Genomic DNA, 22,313 nt, shown 5'->3' with positions numbered 1-22,313 from the left:
CCATTGGAAGACACATTAGGTTCCAGAGAGGTGTCATGTAAGATCTCATGCTGATAATCCATCCTTTAATTATTTCATGGAGGTTAATATTGCTGTAGTAGTATAGTAACTTGGTCTTAGCAGTGAATAATGGGTTTTAAAAGAAACGGGTTTAATGGAAAATTCGTAAAGCAATGCAGGAAGACAGAATTGCTGGTGATGACGTTCATGCATTTTTTGGGATTGCTTTAAAGGCTTTATTTTGCAGTTGGTTTCCAGGAAGAAAAAACATTTTCTCTCCTATTATGTCCTCTCTTCTAGTATGGTTTACCTACATTTCTTCCACTCTCTTCCCACCCCGAGTGCAACTGCACTTGAGGTGTGAGTAGATCTTTAATTGGGAGACCAACCCAGTCTCTGTCTGTAGAGAGGCTGTCTCTCATCTACATGTAGAAGTTTTCCAGGACCTTTGCTTTGAGAGGAAAGAGGATACAAGCCTGCCTCGCCTCGGTGCTGTGTGTGCACCATGGCTGGGTCTGCCGCAAGCTCATGTGCCAGTGGTGATTTTGTCTCTGGCCTGGTTTGTGGGGAATGACTCCTGCATTGTCATTGCCTGTCACCTCTGGGACATGAAAGTCCCCCAACAAGCCCCATACCAGCTGGGTGGCACAGAGATGAGCCACGTGTGGAGTGTAAACAGGGAGAGACTTGGGCTGAAGTGTATTCCATGTCCTGTATTTTTTTTAAAGCACCAATGATACACAGGCAGAGGAAGTCCAGCTCCCTTTATATAAACTTGTTTTATTAAATTTAGTATTTTCACTCAAATTTTTAAGAAATCCTTTATTTCACGTGAACAGAAGCATCTCACAGCAGGGTAGCCCCTTCAGCTGCAGGGTTTAATCACCTCCAAGCTGCCCAGTGGCCCAGGATAATGGGCCAGCTGCCTGGCCAGCCCTGTGTGGCCCCATTTCCTCCCCACCGCACATGTGCCCTGCACAGGGTCAAACGAACCTCAGGGAACTGCAGGAATCACAAATCAAACCTGCATGGCTGCTAGGGGGGGTGGCTCCAGAGGGCAGCTCTAAGTAGCCATGGTTTTTCAGGTTGGATTGCCTTGAAGTTCCTCCAGGGAGGCAGGGATGAGGTGGGAGGTGGGATCCTACCCCTGCTGGGGCCGGAAGAGCTGGGGTTCATCCCCCTTGCCTCTGTTCTCCAGGTGGTCCAGGCTGACATTAGTATGACCTGGCTGCGGCCATTTCTAGAGCCAACAGCACTGACTGTAGTGGGTTTTGGCCCTGGTGTTCCCCCAGACTCGCCGTGACTCTCCAGATGAAGAGACAGAGGTACAGAAACCTGTGTCGAGCCCCTAGCACAAGTGGCACCTCCTTCTCTGCCATCCCTTTGGGGTCTCCTCCATGCCCCTGGAGCCAGGTTTGGGGCTGTTTGGGGCTGATAAAACCCAGGGATTCCCAACTGGTCCTGCTTAATGTCTGTGTTCTCCTACAGGTCCCCAGCTGTGTGCCTCATTGTGGGGGATGCTGTGGTCACCTCCTCCTCACAAGAATGGAGAGAATTTGCTCTGCTCAGCAGCCTCCAAAAGTATCTTTGCTATACTTTGCTGTAACTGCTAGAGAGCTCTGGTCTTTTTTTTTTTTCTTCCTCTTTTTTTTTTTTTTGTTTTGTTTTGTTTGTTTGTTTGCTTTTCTTCTTCTTTCTTTGTGGTTTTTTTGGTTGGGATTTTTTTTGGGTTTTTTTCTGTTTTTTAAAGAAAAAGATACTTCATTTTTAACCACAGCAGCATGATACCAGCCTATCATCTTGGCACATACTCCCTGGGCAGCCCTGAGAAGTTTCTTCCCCTTAGGGCTTCATCCACTGTCAGGATATATCTGTCGATGAGATCTTTCATTTCCTGGGTGAATGGCTCAAAATTCTTTTGCTTAGCACCAGACCGCTTGAAATTCCCATCCCTGTTGTTCTCCACACAGAGCAGCCGGTCCTCTGTCACTGTCACATTCAGAAACTCCACCATCTCCTTCAGCTTGGGGATGAGGCTCTGCTTCAGGTCCTCATAATGGACAATAAGCAGGCGCTTCCCGTACTTCAGCCACTCCAGGACGTGGGAGGCCCACCAGGAGGCATAGCTGTTCACAAAATCCGGCCACTCTGGAGGATCAGGAAACCAGGAAAATGAGACACTGTTAGCTGTGCTGCATTTCAGCAATTTTCCTTTGCCTCAGATCTTAAGGTATGATGATACTTTGATCTCTATTTGCTGTCTATGATAATTTAATTTCCTAAAGTCAAGACAGTCCTAGTGAAAGCTTTTGGGATGGACAAAGAGCATTTGTAGCTGAAATGTAACAATTTGCAGTTTGCTGTATGGGAAAGCCATTCCAAGCAGACTTTTTCTATTTTCTTGGGTCTATTTTATTGGTTTTTGATGACTAGGTCTTGAGTTGTGACTGATCAAAGGTAATACATGAACTTGGGAAAGAAATTGTTGTGCCACAGCTGTGACTTACCCCCCAGGCCTTTGCAAAGCTATAGCTGTAATGCCTAAAATATGTACAAGGAGAAATGGAAGCCAAATGGCTTTTCTGCAGCCGAGTCTGAATGCAGCAGTGTGTCCTGTGAGAAAATTGCAGTCACCCAGCAGCCAGCTTGTCAGTCAAACATGTGAAGTGTGGCAGGCATGTTCTGAAGTCTTTTCATGTGTTCAGGGAACACTGAATCTCAACGCCACTTGTTGCTTTTATCCTTATTTATCTGCAGTGCAGTAGCACCTGTGCAGTGCTGTAAAATTTCCTTCATGAAATGTCATGCTCCATTGGATCCTTCAAATTTTAAATTAGATTTCTCATGGTTATTACATGCTGCAGGGGGAAATTTTCTTCAGCTCAGCCCAGCAAATGGGCTGTGCACAGGAGCACTGTACCTGGACATGTTTTCTATGCCCAACTGCAATGGCAGCGATGCTCCTGGGTGCCTGTGGCAATGGCATTGGTGCTGTGCTCCCCTCCCTTCTGGGCATGGACATACAGCAAGACCACAACTGCTCCCAGAATGCAGGTGTCAGAGGTTTTGGGACTGAGCTCAGCTGCAGTGGTACTCAAGTCCCACTGACTTTGCAGTGCTCATTCAGGTGCCAGTGTGTCTCCCCTTCCCAGCATACTGAGGAGATGGTTTTCAAAGCAGCCTGTGTGGGGGCAGCACTTACCTTTGCTCTTCCAGTTGCGGTCAGTGGCATAGCCTAGGTGCCCAGCGTACTTTCTGTTGAACTCTGCCATCAGTGATTTGTAAGGGTTCCTTATCAACAGGATCGCCGAGTCAAACATTTCAATCTCTGTCTTGCCACTTTCGTGTGTTTTCACACAGATTGTCCTTCTACTTCTCCAGTGGTCTTTCTCTCCTTTGAAACCTGTTTTACAAGACAGGATTGCCGGCTTTTTTACCTGATTATATGTCTGTGCCTTTTCACAATAAATCATTCTCTACAGTGGTGTAAAGCTGGTGTGACAGTACAAGCCAGCTAAACCCATGGCTGGGGCCCCAGCCACCAAGCCGGGCGTATGCTGGCAGCCAGGCCATCCCTCCACTGGGGAAGGCATCCTCAGCCCCGTGCTGCAATGTGGCAGCTTTTCACAGGGCCAATGCTTGGTGCTTGCTCAATCTCTGCCCCCTCAGAATACAGTCTTTCTGGAGTAATAAGTAAGATTTGAAAATTTAACCGACATGTTTACTGAAGGGTCTTACCCACAGCATTTAGGTAACTGGTCTTTTGGACCAGCCTGTCAGGTGGGAGCTGCACAGGTAATGTGCACAGGGCACCAATGCAGGTAATGCACACATTTGCAAATGGACAGCCTAGCTGCTGTCTGTCAGGAGCAGCTTGCTGCTTGAGCTCTCCCTGCTGCCATCCGCACTGCAGGAGGCTGCTTGGTCCAGGCACATGTTTAAATTTTACCAAACCTTCTGACAGCAACAACCATTGCTGGCTCAAGCGGAAGGATGATAGAGCAAGAAGTAAAGCTCTATGCTTCAGAAGGGCTGCATGTGTCCCATCTCTTGGGCCCTGGTACCTTTGTTGTAGAGGGCTCCATCAAAGTAATAACTTCCTGTGTAGTATCCTGTGGCATGCTCTATCAGATGGCGTGCCCACGTATTCCCAGCCCCAGGAAAGCTTGACAAAGCAACAAAGACTTTGGATTTGGTGGTCAAGAATTTCCTGTCCGTGCAGCGGGTGTCTGTGAGTAGAGAAGAAGATATTTCATTGTTAGCGTTGTGGCTTTTTAATAATTCCACAGACAGCTCTTGATTGCAGAGTTTATGGCTTCCTCCTTCTCTCTCTTACAAATATAGGATATCAATTTGGTCTGGTTGTGAGTCAGCTACTTCCTAAAATTAATTCAGCGGTATGAGGCCCAAGATATTATCCTAGAGAGTTTGCTGCTGCTTTTGTGTTAGGCAATGCTTTTTTGATAAAGCTGCAACAAACCATTGTACTTGCCAGCAAGTGGTCTTAAAAGTCTCTCAAAGACTATTTGTTACTAGCTATTTGCCTGTCAGGTTGGCTCTTCAATGGAACTCCAAATGTGTCACTACACCTGGAAATTTTTTTTAACACTGGAAAAACCCCTCCTACTGATATGAGCTGCCTTTGGATTAACATCTGCACTGCCATTTCTCTCTGAAGGCCAATGCAGTGGTGAACCCTCCAACCACAGAGTCAGACACCTGCTTTGATATGTGCTTCTGTAAATCCTCATCTAACTTCTTAATGTGCCAATGAAAGCAAGGACAGGATAAGAACTAATCTTGACCCTATGTGATGATTCATCAAGAAGTCAGGAAATAAATTGTCTCTCTTCATTCTTCAGTGCAAGCTCTAGATGAAGCCATAGCTAGAAAGTGCCCACACAGCCCCGAGAAAGCACTGGTCTGCCTAACATGGGGGCTCCCTGGTAGAGAAATGCCTTCCCAGGCTCTCCCTCATCATCTCAATCTGCAGAATAATGATGTTTTTCTGTGCTCGAGGGAGAGTGTGCTGTGCAATGAGAGAATGGAAAGATGCATCTTCATGAGCATGATGGCAAGGGGGAAATTTAGTGAAAGACTGTTTTCAAATTCCTGCCTGCGTGGTGATACCCACTACTGTGGCTCAGACTGCTGTAAACGAGATCACTTTTACCCGCTGCAGAAGGGGCGCAGGGGCTGTTTCCAGCAGTGGTGGCCCTGGCACAGTGAGGCTGGAGCTTGTACCTTGCACAGGTGTCTGATAGACCAGGCAGTACTTTCCCTCGGCAGTGCTGCTGGCGTTGTGAGTCCCGCTGCAGCGCAGCCCATCAGTGCCGTCATGCAGCGAGAAGTGCCCGGTGGGGTAGCCACAGTAGCATTCCTGCCCTCGGATCACTGCCAAGGGAAACTCCTACGAAAGAGAGAAAACAGATCAGTGTGTAAATGTCATGGCATCAACAGCCTGCAGGGAATGCTGCTGCCATGCAAAGAAAATAAATCTTCACAAGGCCACTGTCAAGATCAAAGCAGTCTTTGATATGTCATTTGAAAGCTCATGCTACTTTACTGGTACTGTCTTCATATTGCCATCACCTACAAAATGGGTTTCAGACACAAACCTCAAACTTAAAATTCACAATATTCTTCTTCATAATTCATAAAAGAAGTTTGTAGTATTCCTGCAGCATGTAGTGTGCAATTCTACCTGTAAAACATCAGTGTAGGAAAAGTTGTAACTTGCCCCCAAAAATGAGCATTTTGAACTGGAACAACTTTTAAACTTCCATTTATATTCTCCCAAACCAAGAAGTCAGCTGTCACACATTTATCTTATTCAGTTGATTTTACCAGAGTTTGTGTAGAGGAAACTTGCCCTTAAAAGAATTAAAAGGAAGAAGGAAATTTAGCCCCTCTGACTGCTGCAATCATTTTTAAAAATAGAAAGAACCAAGTCAAGCCATGAATCAAGACTTGAGCTGCCCCAGAGTCCCCTCTGGGCTCTCTTGGTGGCATGGGGCTGTGTGGGAGGCCAGAAGGCTGAAGGAAGTTCAGGGAGTATTTGAGTGCAGAACGTTCAAGTCCATCTATTCCATATCAACACTTTTTGCCTTTTAAAAGTCTTTTGGAGTCTGGGAGCATGTGACAGGACTGCTGAGCAGCTTATCTCTTGCTCTTTCCCATGCGTTCATCCTCTGATAAGGAGTCGAATGCAACACGTGTGCTGTGTGTGCCCAACAGCCAACATTTGCTTAGCGAATGAGATATGACATTGTCAAAAACTATTTACAGATTTGATCCAAGGGCAAAACAGTTCTGAATTTGCCTGCAAACAGAAATTCTCCTTTTACAATGAAGCAGTGTTTCTCAGTTTGAGAAATTAATAAGTGTCCCTGCCCTCAAGCACAGCCTAGAATAAAAATGTTCCTTGTACCTCAAGCCAAGTGGCCCCTGCAAGAGATGGACTTTTCTGGAAGGCTGGAGGTTCTGTGAGGCAACCTAAGCAACCACTCCTCTATACTCCTGCATCTGCAGAAGGTGGTCAGTTAGGGCTAGTGTTAGGGTTAGCACTTGGTGCAGGGTGACTGCGGTGCAGGGTGGCAGGGTGCCCCAGGGCAGGCAGGGTGCCCCAGGGCAGGCAGGGTGCCCCAGGGCAGGCAGGGTGCCTGTGGTGCAGTTTTAGTTTTGATTTTTTTAGAAAAAATCAGCCCCATCAGAGTGGAGAGGAAGGGAAGGGAACCAACAACCACTAAAGCAGAGGGTGCCCTTCCCATGCCCTGTGCATGGCTCTCTGAGCAGAACCAGCTCCCTTGGAGAGCACTGGGGTCACATTTTGGATGCTGCCAGACCACATCCACCCTCTGGCAGCATGTTTCCCCATGAGCTGCAGTCACCTCCCCCAGGGTCAGATGTGGCTCAGGGCTTGATTGGAATGTGACATGGAAACGGTATTGATTTCCTCGTGGTCGATACTCATCACTTAGAGCAGCTTTTCTGTGTATCATGTCTAGTGGCACCACTCTGATGACTTTCCCTCCCGCCTCCCCACTCCAGCAGTTGGACCAGATGCATCACTGGGTATTTACTCTGATGAGTTTTGTCCTTTAGAAACTCATTTACAAATTCAAAGCTCTAAGGCACTAATCTCTGCCCTTCCCTTAGTAGATTAGAATTTAAAATAACAAAAGAGAAGAAAGGATGTGAAATGAGAACTGTTCTTACTTTCTTGGAGCAAAATTCAGAGCACATCTCCACCGTCAAATTGGGCTGTAGCAAAGAGGCTGGAAAGGTGTCTGTTAAATTTTCTGGAGCTCTAAAACATCCTCGATAGATAACATTCCTCCCTGCGGGGATATGAAATAAGTTTCTCTTAAGAAAACTATGTCCATAGTATCCTGCCTCTTTCATAAAGAGCAACAGTAGGTTCAGAAGCCAAAAATAATAAAATAAATTTTATATCACAAAGACTGCAGAAATAAGAGAAACTATGATATACACTGCAAAAATGTGTCATAAATCCTGTGATATTGAAAGGAGCACATGCCTTTAGCTTTATACAAACCACAGAAAGCAGGGCTGCAGCAGAGTGTTTGGGTTAAATTCCACCAGTGGAGGGCATTGCTATTGTTTGCAGGTCCCAGTTTCCTCTGAAAACCTGCTTTCCCCTCAAAGAGTTAAAAGCCCTGATAAAAATGTACAAAGCTTCTGCACCAGAAAAGGAAACAAATGTAAATGAATTCTAAACAACCCCTCCCCAGATCCACCTTCCTCTTCAGCAGGCCCTCTGCTCTCATGCCTTATCAAGCCAAGGGCTTTTGCTGCAACCTTTCAGACCCTAAACTGGGCTTTTGTCAACTGCTCAGGGAGATCAGCTTCTATTGTGTCTTCAGCACCAGCCTCTGATCTCACCTGCTTCTGTAGAAACACCACATAGCTTGGCAGTATTGCAGTTGCTCCCTTGAACAGAATTGCCAGAACTGATGTGGGAAGTGAGTTGAATGACAGGAGAGATGTAGTGCAGTCATAAAGAAAAAAAATTGGTTCTGCATGAATTTCCTGGCAGAAAAGCCCAGACTTTCCAGCAAGAGCCAAGAGCAATCTAAGGAGAAGCTGCTTAAATATTTTTCTAGTAACTATTCAAACCAGTTACTATAAGCAGAGCTGGATCTCTGGGCTTACTTGGGTGATGCGAAAATAAAATAACTGCACTCAAACTGAAGGGAACAGGAGTCTCCCTTGGACTAGGTCTCTTTGAGCCTGGCACCAAAGAATAAAAGGAGTCTTTGGACTTCTCAGAATGTTCTTGAAAGGCTTTCTACTAAATCTCACACTGATATTGAATTCCTGAAATAAAATGTTTACAAACATATTTAGAGTTTTCTCAGTGGTCAGGAAGAAAGCTTGACTTGCCTACACCGGCATCAGAAAGGAGCAGGATTGATGGAGAACCCATGAATCCAGAACACTGGAAACAGCCGGGTTTGTGAGGTCTGACCACTTTTGGGGAAGGATACCCCGAGGCAAGAGGGACTCTGTGCCAAGCCATCCCTGGCTGCCATAGGTGTGGACTCTGAGCTTCGTTAACATGATATTGGGGCACAAGTCTGGCCATCCGGGGAACCACTGTGGGAACAGGGAAAAGAGGGATGGAGAGGGGAGACAGCAGGTCCTGTCTGGAAAGGTTTAAATGGAGATGTCACTGAATCTGCTCTGTGTAAGGAGAAGACTTACCTGAGGTCTCTGCTCTGTATTACACAGCATAAATCATGGGGGCCTTTACACTCTCAGAGTTACTTTCTAACATACTTGTTCATTGTGATTAATACTTCTGTTAGCCCCTCAGCTGGCTTGTGTCAGGGGGATTCTTCAAACAGACAACTATCAGGTATTACTAAGGGCAAAAAAATTACAACTCTAGCTTCAGGCTAGGCTAATTTGAGAAGTAATTCATTAATACTTTAAAAAAAATTAAATGCTGCCTTTTCCTGTGAAATATGTATATATATCTTATGCTGGAGATTTAAACAGTGATGCATATCCTGGGAAACCTGCCAACATGCCTGTCAGCCTGACAGTCGCAATTTAGGTCTATGTACCTTTGATATATAATTTATATGTAGCTGGGTGGATTATTGTACAAACCTTGACTTGTCTTTAAGAAGAAATGAAGTACCATTAATACTGGCACAACGTACGGTCTTAGTGCTTCTTCTCAGCAAATAACATCCTTAAGGTCTTGTGAGCTTGCCAGTTGCAAAGACTGATCCACTGTTTAGATCTGTTATGTACTTTGTGTTTGCCTAAAGGTTTATCCATTGCATCCCCCATGGCAGCTAATTCAATGATGAGTAGAGTGTGTTGCCATCTACAGATGAAACAAAAATCCCAACTGCCACTGGAACAGAAGTCCTTGGAAAAACAAAACTGGTCTCATTTCTCTCGGGAAAGAGATTGGTGTGGCTCCCTCTCCGACTTCTACTTACTCCCTGTAGTCACAGATCACTCATTTTGTTTAGGGTTATCTGAGTATAGGGTGGCTTTGATCTGAGTGATTTTCTAACCTCCTTTTATATGGCACCCCTTCCGAGGCTATTTCTCAAACAAACGTGGGTTTGTCCCCCTGCAGTGGATACCGAAGGGAGGCTTTTTTCAGCTGAAATTCTGCTTCTGTTGCAGTCACTCGGCCCTGTGTTGTGTTTCCTCCCTGGTGACACCAAGCTCCTCAGTGGCAGGCCTGAGGCAGTGTGCCAGGCACGTCTCCCTGCTCTGAGGCAGAGAGCAGCACTGCTATTTTGGGGAGGGAGCCAAGGACCAGACCAGCAGCAAATGGACATTGTGCCCCGCAGGGACCTTTGTCCTTTGCTGCTTCAAATTGTGGTGACAAACAGAGCGAGACAAGCAGCAGGGACAGCCCTGCTCAGCCTGGCAGTGAGGTCCCTCCTCTCTCCGGCCGCACTTACGTCGCCTCGCTCCTGCCCGCAGCTCTTCCACCCTGTAGACCGAGATCCGGTTCACCCCTCCGCACACAGAGCCCTTCTCCCCCTTGCACTCGCTGTTGCACTCCTCGGGCTTCGTGGCGGTGGCTGGCAGGGAGTTCCCGCAGTAGCACTCTGCTCCATAGGCCAGCCCCGCGTAGCTGTAAGCCCTGCAAAGAGAAAAGCCAATCAGTGTCATAGAGGTGTCTGTCTGCTCCCAGTTTGTACCTAAGGAAGGCAGGAACCTGTTCCCTGTCCCTGCATATGGCTTATGCTTCTGCTGCCTTGCTCTGGAGCTGACTGTCCTGGGGACAGCGTGACCTCCTCAGCAGGGGCAGCCACCTCGACAAGATTTGGGCTAGAGACCAGTATCTATCAAAAGATAGACACCTAACAAAGACTATTTAACCAAACAGAAATTTTTGTCCAGGACAACAGAAAATACATTGTAAGTAACCATGCTGCCATAGAGAATAGGCAGCAGTGAAACAGTCTGCTTCAAGCAGGGTAGCAGAGCTATGCTGTGCCTGAAGGTATGAGATAATCACTGTTTTCGTAGATGCTGTATGTTTAAGATCGGAATGCTTTTCCCATTTCAAACTCAGTTCCACTTATTGTCAGAAAAGAGAAAACTTGCAGTGAAAAAATACCACTCACCTCTCAGCACAAGCTTCCTGACAGTGAGCTACTGTCATTTTTCTTAAGTCATAAAAGACAGCCCCCTTCAGTGTCCTCTCCTTTGAATCATCAGTGAAGCAGCCCATGTAGGTGCCTGTGTGCATACAAGACCATGGTTAGGCAATGCATATGGGATGGAAGGGGAAAACCCATCCAGGGCTGATCCAGTTCCTCACACTGCAAGCAGAGCTGTGTTTGGTCAAGTGCCAGGCTGTCTGGGGTCCCACATGCTCTGCAGATCCCTCTCCATTGGTCCTGAACGTTGGTAAGGACATTGAAGGGGTCAGTGGGATTGTCCCATGGAAATGGGCAAAAAGGAAACGATACTTTCCCTTCCCCAGGTCCCTTTCAGCAGAACTGTCCTTACACACCCAGAGTCAGTGACCCATCCAAGAGCTGTGGTTCCTGCCTGCAGCTTCTGCCTGCTGGACTCCCTCTTTTGGGTGACAAAATACAGCACTTCCATAAAGAAAAGGAGAATGTAGCCTTCAAAATGGTAAAAACTTCCAGAAATCTTGTTGGATTTCTCCCAAGTGTTCTTTAAAATCTCTAGTTGATAATGAGATGGTGCAAGAGAAATATTAAGAAAATCAATTTTCTTTGGGTATAGAGAGTTATATTAAAGCTGTAATGGAAAGATAAATTCAGTCTTAACTAGGCACCACAATGTAGCTATTGCATTGAGCTATCTCCACTCTGGTACAACGGAATCTCTTCAAATATGTCTTGCTTTACTTAGTATAGGAAAGATAAATGTTTCTCTTAGCCTGCATTCAGTGCTCAGCCTAATTTTTGTTGTCATGAACAAAACACGATGAAAATCCTGCCCATTTTTTAATATACGATTGGAAGGATGATGTGGAGTCCCACTATTATACAGCAATTGTGTGTCTATAAGTATATTTTATCATTAAAATATGAAGGAAAAAAGGAAATTTGATTTTAGAAATAGCAACATTGAGATGATAACACAGGGAAATTAAATAATGTGAGCTGTGGATAGGAAAAGAATATATGGTGAAAAATGAAACTAAAAAGCAATATATTAAATAATCCACAAGAAAAAGGAAGTTTTATTTGCTCCATCAGGGATCTTGGAGCCAGGAATAATAAATCAAACATTTAAATATTACAAACACAACAGTAGATTCAAAGGCCTGCACGCGGTAATGTGACAACGTGCAATTAGAAAATTCACTAGCTGTGAATACATACCCCCAGCACACCATTAATGAGGTGGGAGTCACACACCTGCAACAAAGATACTCCACATTTTACTGGAGATTTTTGATTTGGGTACTTTGATTCAAACCAGTAGCAGCAGAAAACTGAGGATGTGGGGCCAAGGAGCCCGAGTGGGGGCTCTGGGCAGCCCAGCCACTGTCTGCCCTCCTCGCTGTATCCCTCCTGAGCTGCCAGCAGCCTGGCAGCAATTTCTCATTCACGTCCTCCTATGAATGAGTCATGGAGAGATTCCACGGTCTCAGAGTAGCATGTCATGTCATGTCAGCAATACAGTCCTTGTCACCTCTGCATCCTGTTCAATGGCAGAACCAGGCCAGGGGAAACTGTAAAACTCCCATCTGCTGGGAGCAATTGGAATAGAAAACTCTCATTTGTTGCACTAACAGCATTTGCCAGTGTCCCTGTCAAGAAAAGTGTGGTCCCTACCCCGAGCCACTTGCAAAGTCAGCAGGTGAGATAGCCTGGCCTGGAGAGAAAAAAAGGACTTAGATTTTCTCATGCAAGACCACGTGCTCCTGGGTGGAGACAGAACAAGGCCAAGCAAGCTGGGAAGTTCACAACAGACTCTGGCAGATGCCATTGTTTTTGTTTTGGGTTAAGGGTCTGCTTGGGGAAGCCCTCAAAGGGCTGGCCAGCAGCCCATGGGCAAGCAGGGGCAGTACTGCCTCGGAGCCATGGCCTTATTAGGGTGACACCCATGAGGCACAAGCCCAACCTCCATGGTCAGGCAATGCTACTTTACTAAGCAGGAGCCACAAGGCATTACTGAAACTTTAATAGGCATTATAAGCACCGGGGAGTTCACTGGGTCTTGGAAGGGATCCATAATGAAATAACAAGCCTCTAAGTTTGTAGAAGTGAATTGGAGTAAATAATATGCTCTATGTAGGCAGTTAAGTTTTAATTAATTACCTTCAAAGGCATTCCACTGCTTGTTAACAATATTGTTATTAGCAATGTCACTGCATGTTCAGTCAGATATTCAAATGATGCATATTTGAATGTACAATTCAATATAGTGAGATGTACAAATAAATAGTCCTTCTGGCCCCTCTTATCAGTAGTTAGAACCTGAGCAAGGCCTGGGCTGAGTGGCTCTCAGTCTCTCCTCTGCCACCAAACCCTGCCACTAACAGGGTGTTCTGAAGCATCTGTGGAGCAGCTCCAGCTTGGTGCTTCAGGTAACTCCAGCAGTTCAGTTTGCGTGACTCACACTGTATGACTCTTTTCCCACCACTGTCGCCTTCTCATTTCTGACAACTCCCTCAGTAAGTATCACGATGTGGCACCCATCTTGTGAGATTTTGTGCCCTTTTGTTTAGGTAAATGTGTTCAACAAACTAAAAAGCAGTTCAGAAATGTGGTGTCTAGTCATCGAGATCCCATTCCTGTTTTACTATCAGTGAAACATCTATAAGAACCATTAGTTCTTCTAAAAGGCAAAGCATGAAAGGTTACAGACTCATATTTGCTGCTGCAGTGAGGGCATGACAGTCAGCCAGCATGGATCCTGGTGCTTCCCATTGTGGGCTCCTCAGTGGGCTTGTCTGCTCCCTGGAGATGCTCAGCCAGTGGAGGTGACAGCAGGGCTGGGGCTCCAGCTTAGCTGTGTAACATCCCAACACTGTGGGCAGCTGGCTTTGTGCCGCTCCCTGGAGCACATGAGTGGCCTGTCGAGGGATGCCAGCCCAAATGTGTCCAGATGATGCAGCTTTCAGGGGGATCATAAAGCCATGGAGGGTATAAAGCCATGCAAGAAATGTGCACAACTACAGAGTCCTGTTTTGCTTCTTTGCTTGCTCTGGATAATAGTTTCTTAAAGTTTTTCACAGAGGGCAGGTCAAGAACAGGGAATGTATTTGCAATAGCAGAATTTGGTATATACTAGAAAGCTTTAGCTGCAAGGACCCACTTCTAGACTTAAGGTACCGTAGGATTTTGGATAGTTAATTTGATAAAATTCACTTTTAAAGTGTTCTCTCATTGGAGAAAGAAAATTAAAGTGGTCATCTCTGCCTGCTTGAAGAGAAAATAATTTAAATTAGGGAAATGTATTTCATTTCTAGGCTTCCATTCAATCAATAAAATTACTGTTTGGAGGAAGTTATAGCTCAGCATGATCTGGAAGGTTAGGTTTGTACTTTGGCCCGTGCATATTCCTAAGAACTGTTTCAAAAGTGGCGATGAGTGAGGAATAAGGGAGACCTGCAGGGGCATGTGATGCTCACCTGTGTCTGCCCAGGATCGGCAAAGTGCAGTTTATGTGTGTGCTAGAAAATGGGTAGGGTTATGTCCCTTACCTTTGTGTTCAGCAGTGTGTTTCATTGCTTTAAATCCTGCTGTCTGCATGGGCTCCTGGTCACTGGTGAACCTGTGAAACCACCTTCTCCTCAACTGCCTGAGCTCCGAGTTGCGGGACACTAGCCAGTGTGGGCTGTGCCGCTGCTCCAGGGCTGCCTCCTGCAGCGCATCCATGCCCACCAGCAGCCTGGGACCAGGGCGCGGGTTCTGCACAGTCCTGGGGTCTATGATCCCAACCCTGCTCATCTCATCCGGCACTGGCAGGGCCTGGTTGGCAGGGGTTCCACGCGAACCTTGCTGGATAACCAAGCGGCTCCGCTGCAGTAGCAAGAGGCTGCCAGCCATCAGGTAAGCTGCTGTGAGGAAGAAGAGCAGAAACTGGGTCCGACGGAGAAACTTCTGTAGCCTGAAGAAACCTTTGGCCATGCCCTTACTGAAACTGGCCCTTCACGCTTCCCAACGGGCCACCGAATCTCCGCCTGGCCAGACACTTGTTCCTCCCATAAGTTCAGCCCGTCACTTTGGTGCCTTCTCCTGATGAAAAGCTTCTTCCCAGCTGGCTGCAGCAGAGACCAGCCTGGTGTGGCAGTGCTGCCAACCTCAGGCGCCCGACTGGCCCAGGGCCTCTGTGGGCTCCTGGGGTGATGCCTTCATCGTGCCCAGCCAAGCTGCCAAACAGTCGATGCTGAAACCTGAAAGACCAAGGGGAGTAAGGCTGGTTCACATCCAAACTGAAAATATCCACCATCAGTGTGACTTTCCCCCACCCACCCCTTTTGGCTTTATCTGAGCATTTCTCCATCTGTTGTTTATAACTATGCACGTTAAGAACTCTAATCCAATGAGAACGATTGATTGAGCTCAAGCGAGTTTCAGAGCTTCAGACTTTTTTCTTTTCTTTCTTTTAACTTGTAGTGCACAAGAAATACCTTAATGATGAGCCTGTTTCGCTTGGGATGTTTGGAAAAGAAGTTCTTTATTTTCTTTTGTCGGTAGCCAACATCTCCATCCTTTGTCACTGGATGAACAGGCAGCCACAGTACAGGCATATTTTTCGGGAGGTATTACCAAATTCCTTTCTTTCAGCTAAACAGTAGCTTGGCTACAAATGCAGATCAGAAGGAAAGAGCCATGTGGGTGTGTGGGAGGAAAAAAGAAATTGCATCAACTCACAACAGATAAGATAATAATTATTAATCTCTGTGCAGCACAAAGAAATTGGGCTTTATGCTGGAAGGATATTTGGAGGTTCTGTGTGTATTGCTTTAACAGAAACCAGAGATCCTGCTATATTTTTTTTTACTGGATTCATATTGCCAACTACTGATGTGGGGATGTGTGTGGAGTAAAACTAGTGAATGTTTGAAAAAATTTCATCTCAAGTTCAGCAGATTTCTCTTGACTTCTGCTGAGCTTTTCAGCTTTAGTTGTGCTGATGTGAACCACAATGGGATTGTCTGGGCAAGAAAAGGTCCTTTGTGCTCTAGGTAACCTTTAACCTCCCGTGGCAAATAAAAGCTGGCATCTCCCCATAAGTTCCTGTTTTCCCAGTCTATCCCTTCTCTGTGGAGCCAGGCAAGTGTTGAGAAAAGATGCAGTGTTTTCCAGGAAAGAAAATATTATGGCTTTTGATTAGCTTGCAGTTGGGGCACACTCCTGAAATACACAGTCCTGGCAATATAAATATCTGCTCACTGTATTTCTTGTTTCAATAGCTGATTGAAAGTTTTGTGGATGTTCACTTATGCCACTTTATTAAATAAATGTTACCAATTATGTCTCCACCCATTCCCTTTTAATTTGGTTGTGCAAATTCTTTGTCTTAAATAGCAACCAAACCAAAGATCCAAAACTTCTAGGAGAAAACTAAATTAAGGTTCAGTTAAGCCTTTTGTCAGTTAAGGCTGAATTTCTTTTGTGTGAACTTTTAGCCTCAATTCCCAGATGGAGATGTCTCTAATCGTACAATTTGGAGACTCTGTCTCTAGTCGTACAATTTGGGTGATCTTGAAGACCCGATTTAGGTACTTTTGTTAATGTTTTGGGGTTTTTTTAAAGTTCATGTATGCTGATTTTAGTTGTAGACAACTGAGTGATATCAAAAAATATTCAATGTGCTGATTTCTATTCTTTAACTGAAGGCTGGGGAGCATGAGCAGGTGTAAAGCATTGCCAGCCTGTAGCATCTGCAGTGAATTCTGACTGCTCTCTCTGTGGTAGAAGTTGCACACTTCCCTTCGGATCAGCTCCAAAGCCAAAGAAAATGCATTGATTTACACCAGCTAAAGAGCTGACCCTCAGAGTTAAATTATTGAAAATCTCTGATCAATGTTGTGAGTGCTCAGGAATTGCAGTAAAAGGGTCAGAAGTACCGAGACAGATGAATGGAAAATTAGCCATAATTAGATCCCGCAGGTTGTTACTGCACTAATTCATCTGAAGAAATACTGTCTATGAGCATAGGTGGGATTTGATTCACTAGTTGTTCCTGCCATGGGACTACTGGAAACTTGAGCTGTTCCCAGGGGAGGCTGTCTGATCTGAAGGCAAGCAGTGTGTATGTATTAGCCACTTGAGATTCAGACTGGAGATCCTCATGCTCCATGCAGTTCTTTGAGGTAAGGCTGGGTCACCAGGCCAGGCACAGCGCGTTGCTCGGGGTGGCCCTGCCCAGTGAAACGCTGCTGCGGAGGAGCTTCATTGGTGAGATGGCAATGGCTGCAGTCACACAGCAGTTCAAAAGGTGTAAGATTATTTCCCCTCTAGCAATAAGATACGGCTAGATAAATTGATCAGACTTGCAGTCATCTCTGCCCAGCTGTATTTCAGGGTTTCACAGCTCTTTCAGTTTATTCACCAAGTGAGAGATGCTTCAAGTCCAAGTTCTAAGATGCCTCCTAGTCGCTGGTGTTGGAGAGGCCGTGCTGGGGCAGTCAGGCTTTTTGGCTCATTGAGCAGTGCCAAGAGCAGCAGCTTGGCTGGAAAAGGGCCATCAAGACCATGTAGTAGAGGTCAGACACATTATGCTTGAAACTGTATCACTGGCTCAGTTCAGTCCCTTTTAACGTCACTGTGTGCTTGGTCAGTGGATTTTGGTAGAGTTTCTCCATATTTGCAGTGATGTAAAGTGGAACATTATGCTGCATAATTAGCAGGATGAGAGGATCTGCCACCTGCCTGGGCAGCACGTGGCAATGTCTCCTGGATCCAAGGGAGACTGGTCTGGCCATTGCCTGCCCAAAGAGCACCTGGATGAGGCATAATGTTCTGCCTCCACGTGAGCAGGACGGAAAACTTGCTGTGCATCAGCAGAACTGGAGAAAATACCCGGGGTATCAGACCTAATTCAACTGTGCAGCAGGCTCTGAATCCAAACATCAAGAAATGTTTGGCATCGCTCCTGTTGATCTGCCACGTTTGTTTGTTTGTTTGTTTGTTTATTTATTTATTTAATAAGAAGAAGGTGCTTCTGAGTCTCAAAGGGGTAACTTTGCCCTTGCCCAGTGGTTGAAAAAGTTTAAATGGTACAAGGCAGTTTTGCTGCATTTAACATGATGTGTATGAATTACCTCCAGATGCACTCACCCTGAGAGCAGTTGCCATGACAGTGCATTGTAGTAAAACCCAACCAAATAAATAAGCAGACTCTCCACCCACAACTGCTGTGAATGTGCAACTCAAAAATTAAATGTTGCTTTTTAGTGGGGAAATAGCAAAGTGCTGCTGACATAAAAATTGTCATTTGATTTTTCCATAAACTGCATATTGCAATATCATCGGAGTATGCCTAAAAGAATTGAAGTGCATCACTTTTGATGGTGATATTTAAAAGGAAAGACAAAGGAGGAAAGAACTAGCATTTGGTAATAGAAAATGCATCATTTGTCTTTTTCATGTATGTTTCACCTAAAATGAATGCAGTGAAATGGAAGAAAACAAGTCTTCTATCCCTGTTTATCAGTTCTCACAGCCAAAGGTGGCTTAGGACCATATTAATTGGGAGTTGTTAGTAAAATCATAAAATTATGATTGAAAGGACAGTGATGGATAATTGATGGGCAATGAGAACTGTTAAACAGCAGAGACCTCTAGGTGAAGAGAGCAATGAAAGGGTTAACACAGTACTGAAAAAGGGCAATAATTAGCACTGGAAAGTATCAGCTTTGGGGATGGTGAGAGGAAGCACAGATCTACAGGACTTCAGCAGGGAAAGAGCCCATTGTCACCAAAAACGTTTCTATGAGGAGAAGCAGGTCAGTACCTTGCTTCCAAAATGAACTCACAAAATGTGACAGAGGATGTCACACTAGGCAGCTGTATTTTGTATTTGTGTTTTCTTCATCTCTTTTTAAATAACCTCCAATTCTGTGATTTAGAAAATTATTTGGAATAATTATTTGGAATAATTTTGGCTCTTAAATATTTCCATAAACTAACTCTTCCACCCCTTTTCTATCAAAATGAAAATGCCTATGGTTTAGGCATTTTCAGTAAAGCAATGGAGTGACTTTGAGACTGAAGTGAAAGGATCCTCAGACTGCCCTGAGCACTGAAGCTCCCATGTGCTATCCCTGCTGCTTTCCCAAAGGATCTGGCCTCACGCTCAGGGCTCCTGAAAGCAGTAGGAACTTCTTCAAGCATTTCTTCCAACTTACAAAGATTTCCTTGCTAGAGGATGTGTATGTAAGACCCCACACATCTCCCTGTCAGGTCTGCCTACAAGCTACAAACTATGTAGAAGCACCCAAATTTCTCCACATGCTGTGGTGACAAGCGTTGCAGCTTGAGAGGGCTTTCCAGCCAGTTTACCGTTGCTTGCTACACACAGGCTTGCTACAAGATGTAATCAGATTGCAAAGTTATTTTGATGCTGAGATTGTGTTAAAACCTTTAAATAACACTGAACTATGATAAATAAAGATGAAAAAATCATTATGTGGAATTAGCAGAAAGACGGAGAAAAGCTCTACAGTCCATAAACTAGTCAAATCAAGTTAAAAATAACACAAATTAAAAATATGTATTATACCCTGTGTATTCAATATGGGAGATGTTTTACAGTGACAGATAATTCAGCTTTTTAAGGGAAAGGCAATGTCACAGAGCAGAGCAGCAGCCTGAGGCTGGAGAGTCAGCACTAACTTGTACAAATTCTGTCTCTTTCACCACATATTTGACTTTTTGAGACTAATTTTTTAGCATAGATAGGTGTAAATCCAGACAATAATGTTGTTGGTGAGCATGAAGTGAGGGATGCAGAGGAGCCTGTGTGAGGCAGATAGTCCAGCAAGGCTTGTTGTGAGAGTTCTGACTTGGGAAGTGCTCAGGGACAGCTTGAGCAGAGATCACACCATGGTATTTCTCCATTAATCTCACACTTTTTACCTTGCTCAAGTGATAATGCAGTAATCAGCAGGACTGATTCCAAGCCAGTGTGGAAAAGATGCATGCAGACACATGCATACCCACATTTCAGGTGAACATGTGCATACGCATACGTGTGTGTGCCCTCTGTACACAGAGGGATGTGTCCACCAGAGCTAACATGCAGTCTGCTGTCACCATTCTCTGATAAACTGAAAGCTTTCAGCAAACTATTGCTGAATCTCAAAAGTATTACATTCATGCATGATGTATGTCCTTAGATATTAACAGTTAAAGCACCCAGCAAATGATGCTCTTAAATGCAGTTTCCAAAAGCCCCTAGATGGTCTGTGGCTGAAGTTTTGCACAAGGATATTGTAATAAATGTATCATATATTGATGTTTGCCTTAGCCCACAGGAACCACAGATGAGATCTTTCCCTGTGTGCAAGGAAATCTACTGGAATTAGCACACAGCTCTGTAACTAAATCATAGGTGTTTAAAAAGTGTCTTTCATAAACCAATATCTGAATTCCTGCAACATTCACCTATTAAACATTGTTAGAGACTATTTGTTCAGCACAGTGATGTTCCAGAAACTCTTTGGAGAAGCTGAGCATTCCAGCCTGCCTCACCAGGCTATGACACAAACACACTTGCAGTATCCATTGCTGACTTTTCAAGTATAATGTTCTGTGGATGCTTGGGAAAGGGCATCTTGAGAGCAACCTGCAGTCTTTGTAAATAATGCTGCTAAGCCCCTTTCCTTAGACACTGTGGATAAATTAGTAAGTCAAACAGTCATTGAGACCTCAATGAATGCTGATAACTCAGCCTCTGCAAAAAGTTGTCCGGTTATTGCTCGTGTCCAGGCCAGCTGGCACACAGCTCGCAGAGGCAGATACTGAATGGTCTAAGGAAAAGAGGAAAAACCTCACCTTTCTTTTGTGGCTGAGGAGCCCCTGTTGTAGCCAGGCAAAGTCCTTTACAATCCAGTGAAATATTACAAAAGGCCGTAATGCATATCTGAAAAGCTGATAAATCCTGCTCCCTCTGCCCTTCCCTACTAATCCTTCTTCTGCCTCCCGCTTGCAGCGCGCAGAGCCGTAATCCTGCGCGCCCCGCTCCGCGCCGTGCCGTGCCGTGCCGTGCCGTGCCGGGTCTGCGGCGCTCCGCTCCCTCCCACCGCCGCTGCCAGCAACTCACCCAGCCCGCTCCGCTCCTCTCCGCGCCGCCGTCCTGTCCCTCGCGGGGTCCCTGCGGCTCACCGGGCCGGGGCGCCGGGGTCCTGCGCCCTGCGGGGGCTGGCGGCAGGGATCCGCTCCATGGCCTCTGCGCCAACAGGCAGGATGGCAGCAGCCTCCGCGCTGCGCTGCCAAAATCCTCAGGCACGGCCAGTGCGCTCGTGTTTCATAACGCTCCCCTGCCCGGGGAAACAGCCTCTCCTCTAGGGCTGCTTCACGGCAGAGCTCTGCAGCCTTCTGCAGCTGCCGACGTTTCCAGACCTACCCATTCCCTCTGCCTGGGTGTTTGTCCAAGCGCACGGATGGCTGCATCGGCAGAGAGCTGAGTGGCGGCAGCAGCGGCGAGAAGCCCTAATGCGATCAGCTGAACGGATGCTCCGTGTTTGTTTCTCTTCCCACTAGGGGCAGATCCCTCCGGAGCTGCCCCTCGGGAGAGCCGGACCCCTTTCCAACAGGTCGAGAGGGTCCCGGGAAAGCGAGTCCCTGGCAGCCTTCCGGCACCAGCTTGGAGATTTCAGGCAGAAAATTGTTATTCTGGGCACAGGTGGCTGGAAGTAAATTATTTATAAATGTGAGAGCTGAAAGGCAGTTGCTGGTGTCCTCAGGACTGCCTGCGATGCTGCCTTCCCTGCATGTTCCAGCTCTGTTCTGCTGCTGCTTCACGTGGACATTGAGCAATTTATAATTATTCTTAAAGCATCTGTATTTGAACGGGGGCAGGCTGCACCGCTGCCTGGGGTTTTGAAACACCTCATGGTCTACATATATTTAATTAAACCTGTGGAGATTAGTCTCTTTGAGTCAAAACTGAATGTCGTTATGGGGACCAACATTTGGTACCTCGCTGTGCCAGAGAGTGCGGATCCGAAACACCAGACCCTGTCTGGGAGAAAGCAGCCCTCAGAGGGTTTCTTGGATCTGAGAGGAAGGGGGGAATTGGGGTGCTACATGGGGACTAATCCTGTTTCCTCTCTGTATGCTGCACAGTGCTTCATGCTCTGACCAGTCCCCTGGATTTCAGTGATGCAGGTGTGTGGATCTCTCCATGCAGTGGGATCTGAACCCACAATGGGATGCTGACACTACTTAAATGACACATGGCTTTCCCATTGCTACACTACTTTGGAGAAGAGGAACCTGGTTCAGCTCAACATGAACAGCTAATATGCTTTTGCTCTTGACAAATGTTCTCTGGGGCCTGATGGACTGATAGGGTGGCAATCCGAGTGAATTTTGATTAACAGAAAACCCTGAGGCTTAGCAGTGTAACATTCAAATTTTAAAATGCTGATGGGTTAAGATCTTTTCTTAAACCCAAGAAGTTGTTCATCATTAGATTGCAACCCATCCAATGTTGATGTGGGTGTACAGCTTTAAGGCTGTGAAATGAATTTAGTTTTACTGGAATTAAATTAATCAAATCTTCAATGTAATGACATTTTTAAATGTGCTGGGTTGGGACCTAAATCAATAGAATTGCAGAACTGTGCCCAGGTGAAGCAGTGTCAG

General features: G+C 45.7%; 1 protein-coding gene across 2 annotated transcripts; it reads right to left on the bottom strand.

Annotated features, from left to right (window-relative positions):
• Window positions 1–760: 760 nt before the first annotated feature.
• Window positions 761–21,420, bottom strand: WSCD1 (WSC domain sialate O sulfotransferase 1). 2 transcript variants are annotated; one of them, XM_085078648.1, is made up of 9 exons: window positions 20,767–21,420; window positions 14,195–14,887; window positions 10,629–10,743; window positions 9,957–10,141; window positions 7,219–7,340; window positions 5,245–5,410; window positions 4,065–4,229; window positions 3,203–3,403; window positions 761–2,148 (listed from the first exon to the last, which is right to left on the bottom strand). In XM_085078648.1, exons 2-9 carry the CDS (start codon window positions 14,619–14,621, stop codon window positions 1,796–1,798), a joined length of 1,734 nt encoding a protein of 577 aa, XP_084934774.1. In that variant the 5' UTR covers window positions 14,622–14,887; window positions 20,767–21,420; the 3' UTR covers window positions 761–1,795. The 2 variants fall into 2 exon arrangements, with proteins under 2 accessions (XP_084934774.1, XP_084934775.1); XM_085078649.1 differs by lacking the exon at window positions 20,767–21,420 and adding an exon at window positions 20,499–20,518.
• Window positions 21,421–22,313: the final 893 nt, after the last annotated feature.

Source organism: Lichenostomus cassidix, chromosome 19 (assembly GCF_008360975.1).
Source record: "Lichenostomus cassidix isolate B80296 chromosome 19, HeHo_3.0, whole genome shotgun sequence".
NCBI lineage: Eukaryota > Metazoa > Chordata > Aves > Passeriformes > Meliphagidae > Lichenostomus > Lichenostomus cassidix.
Note: the sequence above shows the minus strand (reverse complement) of the source record. Positions and strands in the feature narration are given on the sequence as shown.

Bases quoted from the DNA above. Each gene is read 5' to 3' on its own strand.
- WSCD1 (XM_085078648.1), bottom strand. From the start codon at position 14,621: ATGGCCAAAGGTTTCTTCAGGCTACAGAAGTTTCTCCGTCGGACCCAG. The intron at 5,411-7,218 runs GTAAGAACAGTT...TCTCTTTCGTAG, and splicing joins CTGAATTTTGCTCCAAGAAA to GAGTTTCCCTTGGCAGTGAT. The intron at 2,149-3,202 runs GTAAGTGCTGCC...CTGATCCTCCAG, and splicing joins CCGCAACTGGAAGAGCAAAG to AGTGGCCGGATTTTGTGAAC.